This window comes from Corythoichthys intestinalis, chromosome 8 (assembly GCF_030265065.1).
Source record: "Corythoichthys intestinalis isolate RoL2023-P3 chromosome 8, ASM3026506v1, whole genome shotgun sequence".
NCBI lineage: Eukaryota > Metazoa > Chordata > Actinopteri > Syngnathiformes > Syngnathidae > Corythoichthys > Corythoichthys intestinalis.
In genome coordinates this window covers 41,588,249-41,611,318 of record NC_080402.1, presented here as the reverse complement: position 1 = coordinate 41,611,318, position 23,070 = coordinate 41,588,249, and the positions used below count along the sequence as shown (strand labels likewise).

At 37.5% G+C, this 23,070-nt stretch overlaps 1 protein-coding gene across 2 annotated transcripts in view; it reads left to right on the top strand.

Moving 5' to 3' along the window:
- The window catches only part of ccdc85al (coiled-coil domain containing 85A, like), a 35,607-nt gene extending 12,879 nt beyond the window's left edge, over positions 1–22,728 (top strand). Inside the window, exons 3-4 of one of the 2 annotated variants that reach the window (XM_057843961.1) lie at positions 8,964–9,021; positions 18,361–18,524. In XM_057843961.1, coding sequence (XP_057699944.1) covers positions 8,964–9,021; positions 18,361–18,379 — 77 coding nt within the window. In that variant the 3' untranslated portion in view covers positions 18,380–18,524. Of the gene's footprint in view, positions 1–8,963; positions 9,022–18,360 lie in introns of both variants that reach the window. The other variant, XM_057843960.1, reaches the window with a different exon arrangement.
- The last annotated feature ends 342 nt before the right edge of the window (positions 22,729–23,070 follow it).

The following is a 23,070-nucleotide window of genomic DNA, read 5'->3' as shown; positions in this document are numbered from 1 at the left end:
TTACATTATATTTGTTAATTTCCAATATAGTACTTCTGTAGCAAAGTATTTTAAAATTTACATGAAATACTATAACAATGCAGCAGGAATTCGTACTCTTCATTTTCCCCATGGCGTGCCCTGTATCATGCTTTATTCATTAGTATCGAGTTGTGTCGGTTGCTCGCATATTAAAATCGTAAAACAGAAGTTCATCTTGCAACGTCGGCTGAAATATTTAATCTCTGCCAATATTACAGACAACATCGACCCATGTGGAAGTTGACGGTTACATACATTTGCAAGCTTTTGTGACGCTTCTCACAATAAATCTCGGTAGTTTTTAGATTGAATATTGTTTCAATTGGTTTTATAGATATTGTTAGTACTATAATAAGTTTATATTGTTTATTTAGTTAATTTACTGTACTTAAATATTTTTGTTACATTCTTGGGTAAAAATGTATTGACACAAAGTTATGGGAGATCATTATGATATTCTGTGGAATAGCAATATCACAAGTGTAGAAATAGTTCCAATAGAATGATTTTGAATGAGTCCATAAAAATGTAGAAGCAAAAGAACTGCACACACAAAACACAGTGTTCTCATGCTTGATCTGCCAACCAGGCTCCAATTATCCACTTTAGTTCTGCGAGTTTTGTGCTCTCATCTGTTCACAGTCTACTTTTTCCCCACACAGTGATACAACAGTGAAAAGTAAACATAATTATATTAGTATAGCATTCTTTCATTTATTGTGATTTCACTTTATTGTTGATTTAGCTTAAGTTTTTCTGATACATTTTTTTTCTCAACACAGTGACTGCAACAGCATTGAAAAAAAGGTTTTATTTAAATTTGCTTTATATTATACCATTCTGAGAATATCAGTATCATTCACATCAATGGAATAGTTATCAGAGCTCGAATCAAATCACAAATCACAGCTCATACAAAGTGCTCAGTACAATTATTGGGCACTTTGTATGAGCTGTGATATCTTTGGAAAGTTTATCACACCTCTGTTACCATAGCTTTTAGTGTGTCTTGTACAACGTAACAATGACCTAGTGTTCATGTATAACAGCATTGTTTCTAAAATGCATGAAATGCCTTAATAAACAATATGCTTTCAAAATTATAACAAATGGAAGAAGGCTGTTATTCTACTGACATAGGCAGTGAATAGACACCTATTTTATACAGTGACCTAACATATACAAATAGCTTACATGTTTCTACCTCATGTATGAGTTATGGTGACTTAAAATTCTCTATAGTAGAATCTGGAAACTGCCCTGATGACTGCAGCTACCCCTGACTAGGGTTCGTTTGAAATTGAACGGTTCCGATTCCGATTTCACGTTTCGATCCCGGTTCCGAACGATTCTCGATTCCGATTCTTTTAAGAGGCAGGGTAAAAAAATGCAGGGTAAAAGAAAAAAACATATTCTATGTTAAAGTCTTAACTTCACGATGTATTTTTTAGATTAAATGAACTTCACACAGGGCTAATTTTAATTTGTATATAAATATCAGTCTCTGAATTCGAGCAATTTTTTAAAAACTAAAAATCTAAACGAGGAATCGAAATTTAAAATTTCGAACGATTCCAGGAGCATCGGACTGTTAGAACCGGTTTCCATCGATGCTCGATGCCCAACGATGCCCATGACACATGTGACTAAGGCATCCTAACTCCAGTTGTTCTGTTAGCAACAGGACAATACACCATACTTCCTGAATTACTGTCTAACTGCCAATCTGACTGACTTCTCCCTATCGGAAGGTCACTGATCCATCCTGCATCTCCATGGGCTTTCTTGTCCAGCCTGAATAATTTATGTGGCACATTTTCAGAGATCTGAGAAGAATGGTCATGTGAAATTACCTTGCATTGATCCCATAAATTGAGAGAATAGCAGAGAAGACGCTTGACAGATAAAAGAAGATTGAGAGATAAGCGGCCCTGAGGAGACCTGCTTCATGTGTTTACTGACATCAATAACAAGTTGATTACCCAGTTTGTAAACGATTTTCTTATATCAGTCATCAGTCATTCATCACCCTTGAAGGAAAGTCATTTTATTTATTTTCATTAAACTATTGATCTTAAATATCATCCCAAATATGATTGAATATCTTAAATTGTTGGATTATATCATCTTTAAATACTTCATATGCTGAATCATCTTCAACTACGTATGTGAGGGGACATAACCTTCAAAGTTAATCCCATGTACACTATCCTTTTGGTGTGTAGGAATTTGAAGGGCTTTGCCGAGAAAGACCTTAAGCTACATATTATTCTGGGGTAATCATGTTATGTATCCACTCTGGCTCTGACCGACACTGAAACCCTTTTGCTTGACACATCTCACATCACATTAAATCTAATTTCCCATTGACACCCACCCATAATTTAAATTCACCAACTGAAACTGAAACAAAAACATGTTTTTACTCGATAAGGAACCATACACAGTACAGTTTTGGAGGGTGTTATTACCTGTGCAAGTAGGTGAAACCTATGGAAGGCAGAGGTTATGAATTCAGCTCTATATGTTCGTCTGTTTGCATTTTTGTGGTCAAGATAACTCAAGAATGAATATAGAGATTACAATCAAATTTGCAGGGTATGTTTATAATACGAAACAAAGAGATGATAACATTTTGGGGTAATGAGGGCAAGGGTCACAGAGCTCCAAAAAGGAATTTGCAAATAGTTTGATAATGGGTTAACCTATTTTAATTTGAATTTACAGGGTAGGTGATATGATGAGAAAAGAAAGGGTACATGGTCACAGAGGTCAGAAATATGGGGATTCTCTGAATATGGCTGCTGAGGGGTAAGTCTGGTCTCAGAGAGTGCAGTTCTAGTTGGAAATTGAGTTATACTGAAAGGGGTTCTTGTGTATAACTAGTATGCATTCTGTAACAAGATTACAGTATGCAATCTTATGACATGGGCATGTAGTGAAAAAAAACAGTTTAAGCCAATATACCTCTTAGGCTACGTCTACACTAGGACAGATAATGGCCTTAAATGTTCAAATTATTATACTATAGACAATTTTCCTGAGGGAAACATAGGCGGTGCCATCTTTGTCCTTTTCTGCTATGAACTTCCGGTTTAGACATAAAAACAGAAAGTGCGGATGAAGTAAACAGTGTGTAGACTAAGTTTAAACTGCAAAATCAAACCAGATGAACCCACGGAATCTCCAAAAATGGATTCAGCTAGACGTAGATGAAGCTCCAGGACTTTCTGTGTTATGCGTTAATCCTTATCGCTTCGTTGATCGTTCATGGACAAAATTCTAATAATCTGTACAGCCTGTGTTAACATGAAGTATAGATTGATATGCCGACCACTTAAGTGACCAAAATGAGGCAAAATTACAAATAATATTACAGTTGCCGAATGCAGAAGGGCTGACACAGATTTTGTGGTTACAAGGAAATACAACAAGGTATTGTTCATCTGTTATGATTATTATGAGCTCATCACACATGTACATATAAATACAAATAGTATGTCATTCTTTTTTATTGCAGATATTGATCGCAATAAAACGTTTGAACAACATGATTCCATTTCTTGTTTTATTTAAAGCGATTGGTGCATGTGCAAAACAGGTCAATAAATCACAAATGATAAAATTATGAGAAAAATTTTAACGAAGGTGGAGCATAAATCGAGCTCTCCATCATCAAGGTAGAATGCACGTATTCTTGATGTACTGTATGTCCATCAAGGTAAGTGTTGTGAGGCACATCAAGTTGCCTTCTCTTTCCTAACAGCGTTTTCCACCTGTTAACAAACGAACAAAAAAACGTGTAACGCTTCAATTTATGCATTTAGGGTAAAAAACCTGTGTATGACTTGTAGTAGATGACTGTTTTTTTCCCCCATGTCTTTATCGTTGAAGCTAATGCAAAGCTAATGATGTCACAGCTGTGACGCAACACACAGAATTGTTGTCAACTTGAACATAAATGTATATCTTATTGCTTTGTGGTGGTACTGTCTTAGTTCCACATCTGCGTTCATGAACACAAAATTCCCATATTCATTTATTGGGACACATTCAACTGGATACTTTGGAGATTTTCAGGTCCCTGATTGCATTTCCATCCACTGCCATTAAATCAATAAAATAGAAAACTATTTGGTTGTGGCGACTCTTAGCCCTCCTAGCCCTGGAAGGACAACATGAAGTTGTCCTTCCATGTTGTGATGATGGCAGATGGATGCGACATTTCCAAATTGTCTTTTTTGAGGGATTTTGATGAGTAATGCCGCCTCAGCTCCACTGTTGTTTTGGTTGGAGAAAGTGTAAAACGGAAGTCCAGAGCAAAAATGCGGAAGTACCTCAGAAACTTGTCTATATGACATGTCGGCTACATGATTGTACCTCTTGTCCGAATATTTTATTACATGGGCTGGAGAGCCAGCTAATTTGTTAGGCGGCGGATACCTTGTCTACTGTAGCCGCCAGCTACCCATGTAAACCGGAGCTAATGGAAATGACGTCATGGGGCGCGTCATTGCCATTTTTTGTGTGGCATTACGGCATCGTAAACAATGGAGGCGAATGGTACAGATGCGGCTTTCTGCTCCTCTTTTTACAACTGAAAGAGCTTGTATATTTTACGCTTGAATAAATCCAGAGAAGACATCGAACGACGCCCATAAATTATAAGCTTCCAGTTATGAGTTGACCAGCACAGACGATGGCGTCACACACAAGCAGTGTTGTCACAGATTACTTGAAAAAGGAATGTATTACTGATTACGCCTGAAAAAAGTAATCTAGTTACTTTACTGGTTACTTTTTATCAGAGTAAGTTACTTTAAAGGTAATTTATCAGTTACTTTTTAACAATTTTTCTCCCTTTGTCATCTCAAGATAAGAATGACAACAGAAAAATATCATCGCATGTAATTGACTTTCCGATAATTAATTTAAAGGGGAAGATCAGAATTTTTCACATAAGGCTTAATCTTCGAGTTAGCGGAGGTTCAATTAGTCGATGGAGTTGATTTCAACCACCATTGACCCGCGCTAGCTTAGCCACTCCGGAGCCCTTAAACGAACAAATAACTGACAAAACTGCATGGAATTTGTTTAAATCAACTCCACCGATCAATTAAACCCCCGCTAACTTGAAGATTAGCCTAATGTCAAAAATTCTGAACTACGGGTTAGGGTTTAGGAGTTAACAACATATCAGTGCCAATGTAAAACAACGCAAACTGACTGCACAATCATCAATAACACACAAATGAATTGCACAGTGCAATAAACACAAAGGTGGGGGCGGCATGGATGCACACGCACAACCCGGAAGTACGCCGTACACACATGTGGTCAATTTGGCAGCAACTAAGCACTTTACACTTAAATGGACTTACAACACATCCCAAAGATGCTACACGAACACGTTACCTCTCGGCATAAATGTCCAACACGAATATGACGTTAACAACGCTTGCCAACTTGGAGCGATGACTATCCGGCGTTGCAACGGCAAAGCTACGAAAGCCGCGCATGTAGGGGGTCCAAACTAACGCTGGAACCCTCCAAAACCCTCAAATTCATTCATAGACATACACAGATCAACATTCCCTCGCACATCTCAATAGGTGACTGCACTCAGCTCGGACGTGCACCCGCATTGGCACACGCCTTTCTCAGTCCCAAAACACTTAGCGCGTGTGACTTGACACCAAATCAGGAAGTAACTGTGAGTGGTTACCATGGAAACGAACACGTAGCAAACACTTTTCTAGCATCTTCTATTCAAAATGCTCTTCGTACATGACAACAATATTCTTCATTCTACATACATTATGAGGCAGTAACAAAATAGTAACACACAGACACTAAGGAAACTAACTTTAATAAGATTACAGTAACGCATTACTTAGTAATGCATTAGTGACAACACTGTACACGAGGCTGCTCCCTTTTGCACAGGCGTAGTCTTCGCAAATGCAGGCATCCCTTGCAGGAGCGTGGCATTTATAAATGCACCTTAAACATAGTGTGGAGAGGTATAAAATATTGTTTGAATTACAAGGCAAAAAGATATCCTTCCTAGTGTAGGTCCTTCCTTAGTCAGGCGTCTTGGCCTAGTAAGATCTGCAATAGAGTTAATAAAACACACTGAAGCCAAACTTGTAGACTATAATAGGGGGGTTACATTATAGCAGGGGGGTTGAGACTCCTGGCCAAAGTTAGCTGGGATAGGCTCTACAGCCCTGCCGTGACAATTGTAAGGATAAGCTATGTGACATGTATTTGATAGACAAACATATAACACAGCACAGTTACAACATATTCAGCAGACTCGCCCACTGCATGCCAGAGAAAGGCGTATTTCATGATTTTTGAAGTCACATTTTTTTAATCATTCAATGTTGGCAGGGTTGCTAACATGACTCTCCTGTGTAATGAGCCAAATCTACAAGACATACATAATTTGTTTCCACTTTACTGGAACTTTTAGAGTTTTGGACTAGAAAAAGAGACAATGCATTGCCTCCAGAATATTTTAGGGAGGGCGAGAGAAAGCTGATTTGAATAATCCTCGTTTAAGTAGACTGTGTTGATAGGGTTAACAAAATAACTATTATATTTGTATTTCTTAAATTACATACATCCTCTCCAGGTGCCCAAAAGTTGTTCACCCCTCCCTCTCATTAAAAACCTTGCTGCACAAACAACACCTTAGTCTCAGCCAATCTCCATAAAACTATGAGATGTAAATGTGATCTGATGTCTAATCACATTTTGGTGCGATTCTAATGTAAGTTGCAGATTTGACCAATTTTCTAGTCTAGTCTCTAGCATAAAATGAAAATAATAATAGAAAATTTTAACAGTATGTACTATGTTCTGTCTTGTGAGTGCCGCACGTTTGCCAAATGTTATCTGTTGGTTTTTTTTGTCTGTCCTAGTAATGGTAACAAACAAAAAAAATGTCTCTCACTGAATTTTTTTGTCCACCGCTTAATTAATATGTTAATTTAAACCTGTCAAGGTGATAAAATGCAGTTTTGGAACATATACAGTATTTATTAAATTATTTTTCAAATGTACCATCTGCTCCGAGCAAATGGTACATCATGAACTATATTTTAGGGGAGTATTCCGTAAACCAAATAAAGACAAACACAAGCATTGATGAATGGTGATATTTACCATCATTCATAAGCTTCAGTCATTCATAGTAAGTGCATTGATTTCATTCTTGAAGTTGCTTTATTGATCCACTTGATTATGTTCAGGCATCGTTCTACTCTGCAATCTGCATCATACGAACAGACCACACCCATTTTATCTACAGTAGATTTTGCTTGGATGAAGCAAGTGGATGTGTCCACTCTCCTTTCGAATCAGCTGTAGATTTATTGTGTGAATTTAAAGATGCATTTTCTTTTTAATACTAAATATGTGTCTATTATTGCTGTTACGTATGCAGAAAAATATACTATGCTAATATCCCTTTGCAATACACAAATAATGCAAATATCTGTAGGCCTCTGACCTTCGAAAGGAGTTTTCATACTGTATGTATATCTTGGTGCAGTCTTGCTTTATTTCACTGCCTGCGTGATGATAAACTGACAGGCAGGAAGGTGCAGTTGGCGTATTTAAGGTGGCTTGAGGAATCTTTAGCAAACTATGCGGTCACAAGAGTGCTATGAATCTTTAATGGGAGATGTTAGCGAACCAAGGAGAAGAAGTGTGCTGAAAACATGATTAAAGACTCATGGTGAGGAAACTGTTGTAGGTGAGAGAGTGAAGACTTTTTTCCCCCTTAATAGGCTACCAGCAGCAAAGAGGGATTATTTTATTGTATTCTATTCTATACATTTTTTTTTTTTTTAAGACTCCTCATGCCGAAACCATGTTCAGCGCCATAAAATAGGTGCACGGTAATAACCATTGTTTATTCATTATTTTAACAACATCCTTTTATGTGCTGGTTGTGAAAGTGCATAACTACGCTTATACAGTACAATACGGCTACACTAATAAAATATCCAATATATGTAAAATTTTGCCTAGTGAGGAGGGACACAGTAAATGATGTGACAAGTTTACAGTATATGAATTTTTACAAATGTACTTATTTTTTATTTATTTATTTTTTTAATTTGCAATTCTTTTAGCCCATTTCCTGCATTTCCTTTTAATGCCGCCAAGTACATCCCAGACTTCCTGTTCCATCTCCTGCATTTCCTTTTAATGCCGCCAAGTACATCCCAGACTTCCTGTTCCATATGGATACATTATTGCTAACAGGATATCTGATTGCAGCTTTACACTGAGAGGGTATTTGTGTGTATTTTTGTGAGTGGAGATGTGCATGTGTGCGTGTGTGTGTGTGCATGCTTATTGATTTTTGAGGATGCACTTCAATATTTTCTCTCTCATAGTAGCATGACTTAACTAGGACTCCCAAACTGCAATCTTGAGCCTTTTAACTGCCATTTTAGCATTTCCATCTATGCACAAAATAAATAATATGTGATGTGATGATAGACAGAATTACTTGCTTTGAACTAACTTAAAAAGTTAATTATGTCCCAGTTTGTGCCTTGTGATGCTTCGACATGGAAGAGAAAATCTGTTCTTGTCGAAACAACTAAAGGTATTCCCTAAAATATCTCAACAGTTGTTTCTATCAGGTTCTAATTATATTTCATGTTCTATAACAAACACATCAAAGGTATATCACTTTGCTCACTTGGTGTTCCCCTGATGAAATCTGGTGGCATTGCATCATTGTTTTATTTATGAAGTATTTTGCTTTTTACGGCACTCCAAGCACGTCATATCTAAATCATTAGATTAATGAGGCGTTACTTTCATGTCAAAGCAATACTCTAAACACTTTTTTTTCTTTTATCACTTCCTCCCTCTTATTCCCTTTTCTGTCGTCTTTCCCTTTTCTTTTATGTCAGCTTTGATATCAGCCGGCTGCTGCACCAACAACTGCAGAAATGTCAAGCTATGGGACAGGTAAGAATTTCCACTTTGCTCCATTTCTTTATGATGCCGTTTGCATTAATCAGAGAAAAAAAAAAAAAGAATGGCAAATGAAGGTCAACGTCTGTTCTTTTCCACCAGGGTCCATAATCCTGTAATTACATGCTATTATGCAGTCCTCTTTCATTCCTTTTTTCCGCTTTTTTTTTCAAAACTATTTAGTCTGAAACTATAGGCCTGCCATAGCATTACAGTAATCTCGATTTTGCGGACAGTCACCTTATTAAAGAAATGTTTTCTAATTAGTTTAGCTACACTGTAAAATATGATAAGTTGACTTTACTTAAAAAATGCCAACTGGCTGCCTTAGATAATGTAATTTTTGTTACTTACATTGATTCGATGAAATTTACTTGATTATTTTAAGTTTGAAGATTTACCTAAAATTAATCCTCAGTAATTGGATTATAGTTACCGTAATTTTCGCACTATAAGCCGCCACCCACCAAATTTGACACGAAACGGCCTTTGTTCATAGATAAGCCGCACTGGACTATAAGCCACAGCTGTCCTCACTGTATTATGGGATATTTATACCAAAAGGTATCAACCGGTAACTTTTTATTTGACAGCGGCATCATACGACTGTCATAAGACCAAATGAACCACCATGAAGGTTTGAACCAATTGGCTGGAAAGCTTCATTGCTTTAAGAAGCTTCATTTGGTCATCACTGCTCCTTTGGGGGAGACAAGCAACCTCTGCTGCGACCTGCTGTCAACACCGTTGTCCAATATGCCTCCTAGCATCCATTGCAGCGCTACAGATGTAAAAAAAAAAAAAAAAAAAAAAAATCAAGATTCATGTTCTGTGCTAATTATTTCTTCAGTTACTGTTCCAGTTGTTTCATTAATTGCAAGTTATGGTATTCGGTAAAATTTTATTTGACAGTGGTGCAAAGAGACTCATTAGACAATCATAATTATGATATGACACTGTCATGAGCATTAATGAATGCTTATAACAGATGTGATTTAGTGTTATCCGGCAAATTATTACTTTTGAATGGATGTAAAAGATCCAAGCTGGACATAAATGAAGTTAGTGACGCAATTTGAGGATGACACTTAATGACATCTGTCATCAGCATTCAGTATTGCCCGTGATAGTGTCATGTCATAGTTATGATGGTCTTATGACGCTGCTGTAAAATAAAGTGTTAAACTATTAAGCCAAATAAATCAACAAATAAGCCGCACTGGACTATAAAACCGCAGGATTCAAAATGAAGGAAAAACATAGTGGTTTATAGTCCAAAAATTACGGTAATTGTTTATTTTGAGTTTGCAGTACTCAAATTAACTTGAATTAATTAAATTACAGAAACTTATTTATTTTGAGTTTTCAGTACTGAACTGATACCTTAGTTAGCTTTAGTGCTGCTCATTTGTCATATGCATATTTTTTTTACATAAAACAATTTAACAATATTAAAGAGCACATGCTAATTTAATTAATAACATATTTTCAAACAGTATTTGCCCTACTCCCAAATAAATGAAGGGAGAGCACTCAATGGTTTAACTCAGGGGAATTAAACTTTATTTTAAGATGCTCAACAATGCATTTAAGACACAAGAGACATCGGCTCTTGACACACTGCTTAATGTCTTGTAGATACAGTGGTACCTCGACATACGATCGCTTCGACACACGATCTTTTCGACATCCGACTTAAAATTTGACTCACCATTTGTTACTGCATCCGACCACATGCTAGACGATTTTTGACAGTGGCGCAGTTTCTTTGTTTTCCCACAAGACGGACGCACGGCAGATTTTCTTGTGAGAGAAATCAACATGGGTTCCAACAATGTTAGTGCAAGTGGTGAAAAAATAAAAACGTGAGGCTTACCATTGAAATGAAGATGGAAATGATAAAAAAAAAATATGAGTGTGGGATGTGGATCCGTGAATTGGCTCAACAATACGGCCGTAAGCGGTCTATGATCTCGGCCACTCTTTATAAATTAAGGTGACAATTATTATTACTCTAACATCGCCAATGAAGTCGCTAGCTTTGTCAGGTTTCAAATCATGTATTTCAGAACTTTTGAAACACAACACGTCTACTGTCTGCGCAGCTGAACAAGTGAAGTGAAAGTAAAAAGTCTTCCCTGACTCTGACACGCCAGCCACGCGGTGCATTCAAGTACACCATGCAAAAATACAACTGCCACGTTAGAACCCGATTCGTAACATTATTACAGGTTTTATTATTATTTTTTTTTATTTTTTATTTTTTACTATTATTGTGTTATTATTCCAGTTTGTATTAATAATTTATTTGTTATGATCCATGTACTTACTATTTGCAATAGTACCAGTAGTATTTATTAAGGATTCAGTATAGGTTTTCATGCTGTGGAACTAATTAATGGAATTATAATGTAGTCTGGCGGCACGGTGGCTGAGTGGTTAGCACGTCTGCCTCATAGTTCTGAGATCAAGGGTTCAATCCCGGGCTTCGGCCTTCCTGTGTGGAGTTTGCATGTTCTCCCCGTGCCTGCGTGGGTTTCCTCCGGGAACTCCGGTTTCCTCCCACATCCCAAAAACATGCATGGTAGGCTGATTGAACACTCTAAATTGTCCATAGGTGTGAGTGTGTGCGTGAATGGTTGTGTGTCTCCTTGTGCCCTGCGATTGGCTGGCAACCAATTCAGGGTGTCCCCTGCCTACTGCCCGAAGTTTGCTGGGATAGGCTCCAGCACCTCCGTGACCCTCGTGAGGAATAAGCGGCATGGAAAATGAATGAATGAATAATGTAGTCTTATGGGAAAATCCTGCTCGACATCTGACCATTTCCACTTACAAACAAGGTTCCGGAACGAATTAACCTCGTATGTAGAGGTACCACTGTACTTGTGCCCCATACTCCGTACAACGCCAAGGAACAGCGCACTTTATTGAACAGAACACACGACATACAGCAACCACAGTTTTCAGTCATGGTTGCCACAACTAGCCATCATCCATTGCGGCGGAACAAATAAATAACAGTCACTATATTTTATACTCTTTTATAAACGGTCATGTTTCCATATACAACAAGGCAATGCGGGCGTTTATAAAAGAGTAAAATATTTACTTAGCAAATCAATGTGATATAGGTAAAGTAAGAGTAGGTGTTGAAAAGAGCTCTGGTTGACGGTGCGCTTCACCGTGGAAGTGTGCAGGAATGTTTTGATGTGAGAAAAGCGCCAAATAGACGAGGCAGTCTGTGCATGTCTGAGAGAATGCACAAAGAACACTGGGTACAAAAAATTATTTTTTTGTAATTTAACTTAACTGAGATACGTCAAGTAAGGCTTTTTTCCAGCCCCAGATTATTTACCTATTAAAAATTTGTGTTCTCAACTGGTTGATAAAAATTGAGTCTGGTTCACTTATCATATTTAATTAAGTTGTATATTAGCATTTACAGTGATATCTCAACATTGTTTTAACCAGTTATAAATTCAGCAGGTGAACAGAGTCTGAGGTGACCCTGTCCCTTTTTGTATTACTCTATATTTTCAATCACAACCTATAGTGGCAGGGTGAGATGGCTGTGTTAAATATTTAATGACTGCAAGACAATACGGCATACCCTCCCTCTAGGGCTTAAAGGCCCCTCTGGCCTCTCCAATCACCAATGCATTACCATGTATAGAGTAATTACAGACATGTTTCACACATTCTTGTTCTCTCACTTCATGGAATTCACCAAGCACACAACCCTGCTTCTTTTGAATCATGCATGAAAAACATGTACTGTATCTGGCACCTAGTTGGATGAAAGGAAGTGCACTTTAAGAGGATGATTTGTGATCTCACAAAACCATCAACACTGAAGCTAGCTGAGAGTCGTCCTTTAGTTCTCTGGTGCAGGGTTGGTGCAGGCAGGAGCAGGAGGATCAATCAGTGCCCCCCCCAAAAAAGAGAAAAGAAAATAGACTCTCCACTTAAAATCAAGCTATTTACAGTATGTTATCTGTTTTCCATGACAACTACTTTTAATTATTCTATTAAAATTTATCACGTCTCAATCCACTCTTGGCAGGTTTCATAATAATACCTTATTTATGATATTTTTGTCTTCTATCTTTAAGAATATTCTCAATCGGTTTGTGTGTATGAGCTGACAGGAAAATGGTTATACCATATTTTTCGGACTATAAGTCGCAGTTTTTTTTCATAGTTTGGCTAGGGGTGTGACTTATACTCTGGAGCGATTTATGTGTGAAATTATTGAGACTTATACTCTGGAGCGACTTATGTGTGAAATTAATGACACATTATTACATCATTTCAAATGTTATTTAGGTGTTTTGGAGTGACACTGATGGTTTGGTAAACTTGTTAGCATGTTCTTTATGCTATAGTTATCTGAATAACTCTTAATAGCTACGTAACGTTAACATACTGGCCACGTTCACATTCGCTGCTCAGCCTTCACAGTGTACAGACGCACTCTGAGCTCCTGAAGCACTCTCTTATCTTAACCGATAAGCGCTCAGGGCCAGCAAGCTCGACTCCCAGTATGGCTCCAAAGAATTTGAAACCTGGTGACTCGGATGAAATAAAATCCTCCATACAGAAGTTGGAGGTCTCCTTGACTGGCTTGATTCAAAACCAGAATCAAGAAATCGTCAGAGAGCTCCAGTTAATTCGCGCTGAAAACGAGAAACTCAAGCAGGCGGTCGAGGAGAGAGATGTTCGCATCAACAGGCTGGAAATTTTGGCTGACGATCTCGACCAGTGCCGACGTGCAAATGAGCTCATCATTTCTGGATTACAACTGATGCCTAGCCCAGGGGATACAGTGGCACAAGTGACAATTGCTAAGCTGAAAGAGTATGGAATAATCATGGAACCGCTGGACATCCGTCGCTGCCTTCTGCTCCCATCTTGGGGGAGAGGACCGGCGACGGTGCTCATGAAGCTGGCAGACCACAACACCAAGACTGCCCTGCTTAACCAGTGCCGCCACCTGAAAGGGTCGAAGATTTTTTGAATGACAACATGACTCGCCGAAATGCCGAAATTGAAAGAAAAGCACGTCAACTCAAGAAAGCTGGGAAAATAGCCAACACCTGGGTCTCAGATAGCAGGATCCTTGTCAAGACGTAAGATAGGAAGATTAAAGCTATTACGAGTCTTGACCAGCTGACTACAATAGCTGGATAACAATAAATACTACACAGCGGACCAGTATAACAACTTGTGGGCTGTGGACGGTAAGCTGAAACTTATCAATAGCAGGAGTCTCTACAAGAAACTAGAACACATTAAGGATTATCTACTAAAGATAACAAAGGCTCTGACTTTAATTTGCACGGATATAACATGACACAAATAAATCGGGCATCTAAGGGGGCAGGGGGTGTTCTACTTATGATTGACAATCTCCTGGAATGTATTACAATTGAGCTCCTTATCCCCAATTGTAAAAACATAATTATCTGCTGTGTCTATCGAGCTCCTGATTCAAACGTCTACTTTACTGTGTATATGGAAAAGATCCTGTATAAAGTGAATAATAAGCATGTTTTCGTTGTGGAGACATTAATCTATGGATAAAATATGTACAGCATGTTGTTTGATTTTATACATTCATGTCTGATGAAACTGTTACAGTGACCTTTGTGTTGCGCCAATTGTTGCGACCATGTACACCTGAGCAATGTATCCTTTTAAGAGACTTATAAGAAAAACATTTTGAGTCGCTACTCACACCAGCTGTGATAACACATAAACACTTTTGCCACACACATAGCCACAACAAAATGTTCCACAGCAAACAGATTAAAAAATGTCAGGGACATGACAAAGCCTTAACCTTGTACGCCCTGAAATTAATCTTGACTGGATGCTGAGTTACTAAACCCATATTGTTGATTGTGTTATTGTACAGTTTCTTGGCCATCTGATGTATCTACCATGTCTGAATGTGCGTCTTTAGTTGTATGGGGGATGGGAAACTGATAAGCATATGCTTCATCCCGTCTGCCTTTGTCTTCTTCTTCGGTTCCTTCGGCCAATCATATCACATTTTGTAATTGCCAATGATTGCCAATGATACCGATGATGATGATGATAAAATTTCATTCATTCATTTCGTTGTTCATGCATCATGTAACGTTATCATACCGTACACTTATTCAGCATGTTGTTCTCTATTGTATTTTTATTTTGAATTGCCTTTCAAGATGACATATTTGTTGTATGTGTTGGACTTTATCAAGTAAATTTTCCCCAAAAAATACGACTTATACTCCGGTGCGACTTATATATGTTTTTTTCCTCTTCGTTGGGCATTTTACAGCTGGTGCGACTTATACTTATATGAAAAATACAGTAATGGTATACAAAATACCCAAGCCATCATTTCACTTTGTTACTTTTGTCTCTGACTCCTTATTATATACTTAGCCCTTATTATTGGCATTTCAGCAGAAACAGAGGAAATCAATTGCAAAATTCCTAATCATTAGGAAATAAAATAATAAAATTAGATAGTCTATAAGCCACTCAATACATTTTAGCTACATTTTGCGTATAGTGGCCTCTAGTGTTGTTGCTAATAGGGCTATGAAAGAAGCATTGAAATACTTGAGAGTGCATTTACCATGTAAGTGATGCATTTCATACACTAGCTTGAGCTGCCTGAAATATCTAGACAGTGTGATTTGGTGTGTAATATTGTATATTGATATGTGAAGCGTTGTACTGCGACGCATGAATGTGTATTCTTCCAATTGAAAACAAAATTAATATATAGTAGATACAACCGTAAGCGGGCTGGAGGACTCGACATAACGGACACAGCGGTAAGCTAGCAATAGTTCGACACTCGCAGACGGTGACAGAAGTCTTTAAATATGGCGTGCGCCTAATGTGCGACAGGTGTGTCGCACGGCCCTGCGCAACCAACTGAATCAGGGAGAAGGGTCCAGCTGCGTGCACCCTGCTTTCAAAAACCATAACTGTTATTTATAGGAATGAATTGATATGTTGATTATAGGGGACTTGCCCATATACATGTAACATCTTTTAATTAAGAACCTAATTACCCACGATTCACTCTAAACTTAACTAGAGAGGTTTGAGCCCTAAACTTAAATAGTCTTCCTTATAAATAAAAAATTATATGTTTCTTTAGACTTAAACTTAACCAGACCTTGGAATATTATGATTTATACAATCCTATCGAAAATTTAACTATATGACTTTAAAGGATGAATGTATAAATTTCTCAAGATAGCTAGCTCTTGTCACTTGCTTTCAATGATCAATCAGATCAAGCGTTCGTCATCCGTCAACCTAACCAGGCCCTCTGCCTGCCAACCACGCCCCTTGCTTAAACACTGCTGGCCGCAGATGGACCTACTTGGAGTGCTGGAATGAAAAAAGGAACTGAAAACGCACCCAGATATGATGTACAGTATATGTAAGTGTGCAACAATTTACAGCACAAAGTGTCATAGTCAAGGCCCAGGCGCTAGATCATTTTGTGTGGCCTGCAAAAGCAAATCAACTATGAACAGCGACGTATTTTTTTGCTAAAATACCAAATTTGTAGACCGTGGACAAGTCACATTTAATATGGAATCTTGTTGAGGAAAAAACATAGAAAAAAAAATCCCCCACAAATTCTATTTTTTCTGGTGTATAATTGTGGAGAAAAGTATACATAAAAGCCAGAATTTTCTGGAAGTGGTTGCCCAACATGGTATTCATTTGATCAATGCTGATAATATTTAAGCCATCAAATGTGAGTATGCCAACTTGCCTGCCTGTCCTTGTGTCGGCATTAGTACATTACATTATCACATGCACCCGTGCTCCAATCTATCAGTGTGTATGTGCGTGCATATTAATGACGTCACAAAATGGCTGTGCCTAAATGTGTCACTTTTTGATTTTAAAGATCAGAGGTCTAAGAAATTCACAGTCATTAAAAACTTATTTAAATACTTTGAGAAACTGTCCTTCACCTGAAAGTCATTTGTTGAAGGTGTTGTCTTTCTCTTTAAAGCAGACATGTCCAAAGTCCGGCCCGGGGGCCAAATGCGGCCCGTGGTCAAATTTCATCCGGCCCCCAGCATCTGTCATAAAATCAATAACATCTGGCCCGCACACATACTTAATAAATTGGTCAGCAGTACTGCAACCAGCATATGAAGTAGCTTACACACGAAATGCTGCTCCTCATTTACCCACTAAAAGGCAGCAGCACTTTAACCCTTTATTGCCAAATGTATCACATTTGATACACCTAAAATTTAATGATTTTGAGACTGATTTAGAATTTTGACATTTCTTTTTGAAAAAAAAAAAAAAATGATGGATGCAAGTCAACACATGCATCTGCAGGTTCCATCAGAAAAAAAACATGATTTAGCATGGGTTATAGATATTAGAGCACTAATTACACATATTCATTTTGACTTTTCTTTTTACAAATTTGAAAAAACGGTTTCATTAGGACCTTATTTTTCCATTTCCATTTTTTTTTCAAATTCTGATAATTGCTTCATGTTGCAGGTATTTAAGGGCTAAGCAACATTACCCCGTGTGACCCATTACTTCCATTTTCTAAATGGCGACAACAACAAAAAAGAAAGTTGACTGTGATAGGATAGGTGGAAATTGGACTATTTCTTCACTAAAATACGCAACAACTGTGTCTGCCTCATTTGCAAAGAGACAGACGCTGTTTTTAAAGAGTTGAATGTGAGGCGATATTACCAAACAAGACACGCTGACATGTAGGACAAGATTACAGGGAAGATACGCAGCGAGAAATTCAAGCAACTTGAAGCTAGTTTAATTTCACAGCAGCAGTATTTCGCAAATGCCCAAGAGTCGAAAGAGAACACCACAAAGGCTAGTTGCAAGATTGTTGAAATTATTAATTAAAAATAATAATAAAGCAAATGTGCCACACTGAATGGCTTGCTAAAATTTGCTTAAATATATTGTTCTACGTAAAGCACGTCAGCCAAGGTTGGCCCCCCACATTTTTACCACACCAAATCTGGCCCCCTTTGCAAAAGGTTTGGACACCCCTGTCTTTAAAGTGTGGTTATAAAAAAAACTACCTTTTTGTTTGTTTGCAAGTTTAAGTGTAAAATCCTGCCTCTGATCCTCGTTAACCATGCACTGCTAAACCAAATCTTCCTACAGAATCCTTCGCATAATATGCAAATGTATACTCAATTTTGATTTTTTAATATGCATCGGTATGTGAATGCTGTCTGAAGTCATTTCTGTCAGTATCGGTCAAATAATACATCTTTCTATAATTACTCTTCATTTATTTTCCAGTTTTGATGCCTCCTCTTGATCCCACTGCCGTCAGCCTATCTCTCAGAGGAATAAAGTTCACAGAGGTGGAGCCTTCTTGTGTCCATGGTCTTGATAGCTGCAAAGATTCAGTGACACCATGGACCAAAGCATCAGACGGTCTGCTGTCCATCCATGACCTCATTCATGTCTACAGAGCCAGAAAACAACCTGCCTTCTTGATCTCATCTCTACTACTCAACTGAGTGCTTTGGAGGAGGCTGGGGGTTGATTAATTGTTTTAATACAAGTGAATTTATTCTATAAATATGGTCAATTTATTATACTGGGAGTCCCACCCTGCCAATTGTGATATAGCTATCTCACGCAGAGAATTCTGAAAGATTGATGCATGTTGGGAGATTTAAGAGTCTGCTGTGTGCTGTGTCTATTGACAATTTAGAAGGAAATTGTACAAAAAGTCAAAGATGTTTGTTCAAACTGGACTATATTCCTGACACATGAACATCGCTGTGCCTGCTCAAACTCCAAATGGTTGGGTAAACAACTGTTATAAGACATTGAGAAGCTATATGAAAAGCTAGCCTTTTATGCAAATGCTAACTATATGCTTTTTAGGATTGCTCTATTTTGCCAGAATTTTGAATCAGAATGATTCCAAAGCTATGATGAGGATTTTGGTTTTATTTGTATTAAGTTACAACCAAAATACGCAAGCTCTAATGTTGATAATTATGATCACTCAACATAACTTTATGTGCAAAATTGCACTAAATTCTCACAAAAACAGACTTGTGTGCTTGTTGCCTTCCATCTGTTTACAAATATAGCTTGTTGGTGGAGAAGCACGATTCACTTTCCCATATTCTTTTTTTTTTTTGGTCATCTTTTAACTTTTGAAGGTCTCTCGTTATACCGTCCTACTCATGTTCTTCAACTTTCACGTTTATTTCTCTTCACTTTTGAAGGGTGACATGAAGACTCCTGCAAACCACCAATGTCAAATTTAAGCCTACGGTCGCTAAAATTGTATTGGTAAAGATCTGTTTCATCAGACCTTATAACATGTTGAGAAAAACATTCTAGTTATTCTAGCAAAGATACAAATATATATCGATATATTTTTTTTCCTGTGTCTTAAGCCAAGAGTACCATTATAGCTGCTGAAAGATATTTGTAGTTCTATAAAATGCAATGTCCAGGAGTCATTTCATTTTGTATTAACATCTCTGATAAAGCGCCTAGATCAAAGCTCAGATAGTGGAATTTTTTTTTTTTTTAACAAGAAAACAAAGTCCACGTAAATGTAAATTAGTGGATTAGTTTTCTATATATATGTATAATCAATAAACAGTATATCACTATATTATGATCATTATTTTTGACTTCCAAGTATTAGAACTATATATCAAAATGTATAGGATATATATCGAATAAATAAACAGAGTTCTTTATGTAAAAGTGTGGGCAATTCTTTCAGTCTGCCTTATGCACAATATGTGTGCCTGGTGTGAAGACATTTTATTTTTACCCAGAGACTCATGTCAAACACGAAAATAAAACTCCTCAAACCAGCAAAGTAACATGAATCTCCCTAAAACAGAACACCTCGAGTGTTACTTATTCAATATTTTTTTAATGTGCTGAAAAATAACATGTTTGAATTTAAAATAATGTTATCTCATTGATTTCTGTGCCAGTTTTTCCCCAACCACATTGGAAACAAACAACATGGTCAAACTAGGCAGGATTTCCTGTTAAATAATGGAACTAGAGGTGTAAGCTCCCTTTCCTGTGCAGCGATCACCTTCCATTACATCCTGTCTAAACAATCGAGGTTTAACATCTGTGTTCTGCGATATGCAATGTGAAGTACACACAAGGTCACTTTATTAGGAAAACTGAAACAATGTCATACCACACAGGACAAAAACTGCTACAATTACATTTTTGTCTATCAGTGTAATTATTGTGGACAGTCAATTCAACACATTTTCAGACTGAAGTTGCGGTTATTTCTACTTAAAGGGATTGAAAATGAAGCAATTCTTTGAAGAGGTCTATTTGAAAGGAGAGGAGGACATTTAGCATTTTAGAGGAAAACACAAACGGGACATATTAATGGGAACATACATTGCTACATCAATGTGTATTAGTGGGGGCAATGCTGGAATATGTGTTTTATTGTCTTGTACAATAATGCAGCTATTTTAAAATATAATATGGATTGGCTCAACAATGTTGTTACATAGACATCATAATTGAAGTCTATGGTTGTTAACACTGTTACCTTAACAGCACTACTAAGAATGTTTTAGTCTAAAACATTTTTTCCCCTAATGTACAAACCAAAATTCCAATAAAGTTGGAATATTTTGTAATATGTATATAAAAGTATAAACAATGTTTTACAAATACATTTCCACAGTACATTATGTTGAATACACTGCAAAGCCTATTGATCGTGTAATTGTGCTTGCCTAAATTTGGTACAGGCAGGGTGAGTTCATTTTGCACTCAGTGTCAGTGTCACTCTCTCCATATGTGCCCAGTAACTCGCTTGTAACTAAACTAGGTTTGTCACGATAATTACTATAATGATTTATCGTCCAATATTTAAAATGGCCAACGACTTTGTTTCTCAGGGGGGAATAAATTACATATGTCATTGACATTCATTTGCACTGTCATGTTCCCTCTCTTCTTCTGAAAGCAAACTACATTGGTGTGAAAAAGTATCAGAACCTTTTGAAATTTCTCACATTTCTGCATAAAATCACCATCAAATGTGATCTTATCAATGTCAAAATCACACAGATGAAAGAACAGTGTCTGCTTCAACTAAAACCACACAGACATTTATAGGTTTTCAAATTTTGATGAGGATAGCATGCAAAGAAGATAGCATGCAAACAATGACAGAAGGGGGAAAAATAGGTAAGAGAACCCTCTGCCTAAGAAGACTTAAAGTGCAATTGAAACCAATTTTTACCAAACAATTTAAGTCAGGTGTGTGTCCAATCACTGATGACTGCTTTAAAGCTTCCCTGCCCACTATAAAAAACACACCTGGTAAGAATTGTCTAATGTACATCATGGCTTGGTCAAAAGGGCTGTCTGAAGACCTGCGATCAAGGATTGTTGATTTGTATAAAGCTGGGAAAGTATACAAAACCCTCTCTAAAAGTCTGGATGTTCATCAATCGAAAGTCAGAGAAGTTGTCTACAAATGGCGAGAGTTTGGCACTGTTGCTTCTCTCCCAAGGAATGGCCGTCCACCAAAGATGACACTGATATAAATCAACTTCATAATGGTTTCAGAAGAACAAAATACACATTTTGGAGTGGCCAAGTCCAGACTTGAACGCCATTGAGATTCTTTAGCATGACATAAAGACAGTGATTCATGCCAGACATCCCAGGAACATGACTGAACTACAGTAGGTTTGTAGAGAAGAATGAGCCAAGATTAGTCCTGTGTCAGGCTGAAGTAACGAGGCGGACTCAGCTGTGGAGTTCTGGCAACAAAGTTTATTTAGTAAAACAAAGGTTCTTCTGCTGGCATTCGGGGATGAGGTGAAGTGCAAACATAAAGTGCTCCAAACGGAGGAATACCGTAAGTCAGGACAACCACGATCAAAAGTTCAAACAAAAAGCACTCCAAAGGAGAAAAAGTACAAACATAAAACACTCCAAACGGAGGAAAAAGCCAAGATAACTAGGATCAAAAGTTCAAACACAAAGCACTCCAAATGGAGGATAAAACCTAGACAACTACGATTGCTATGACACAAGGTTGACGTGACCAACATGGGTAGTAAAACACTTCTGCACAAGACAAGGGAAACCCAGGCAATATATACACATGAGGTAATGGATAACAGGTGGAAACAATGGGCGATTAGGTGACAAGAGGAAGGGTAAGTACACAGAAATGCGGAGGGTGAAGCCTTCAAAATAAAACAGGAAATGACATGACATCCTGATCGATGTGCCAGACAGATCTGCAGCTACAGGAAGCATCTGGTTGAAGTTATTGCTGCCAAAGTGGGGGCCAATCATGAGGCTCAATTTATCCTTCTGCTGTGAATTTAAATCAGTTTATTTTGAGTAGACGTTCAATCTATTTGAACAGGGGAGGGTGGCAGCTAATGAACAAATGTTTCTTTCACTACCATGTTTCTTTCGCTGCAAACCTTCCCTCTTTAAATGGATTAGACATCTATTGCCGTCAATGAAGGCAATGAGTCAAGGGAGACAGTCTTATATCCAACCAGTTGAGATTTCAGTTCGCCTTTTGCTTGAAGTCAGTCGGGATAAGCTCAGTGACCCTGAACAAGTTAAGTGCCATTGAAAATGGTTGGATAGCTGTACACTGCAAAGAAAAATTACAGGATTTTATTATCAAATTGATTAATAACCCCCCCCCCAACCCCAAAATAATTAATACCCTAAAATGATCTCCCATTTTTAACTTTATGCAGAAACACTGATAACTGGGAAATTTAAAAAAAAAAAAACAGAAAAAAACATCTTTTTGGAACATTACAAAGGTGAACAGGTAAACTGAAAACAGTCGAGTTTCATGACTGGTTATAAAAGGTGCATCCCAATAGAGCAAATTCTGAGGTTCACCACTTGAATGAGCATAAAAAGTCTATCTTACAATGGCATTCCATCAAGTATGGTCCATAATACACTCAAAAGATTCTGAGAATCTGGAGAAATCGC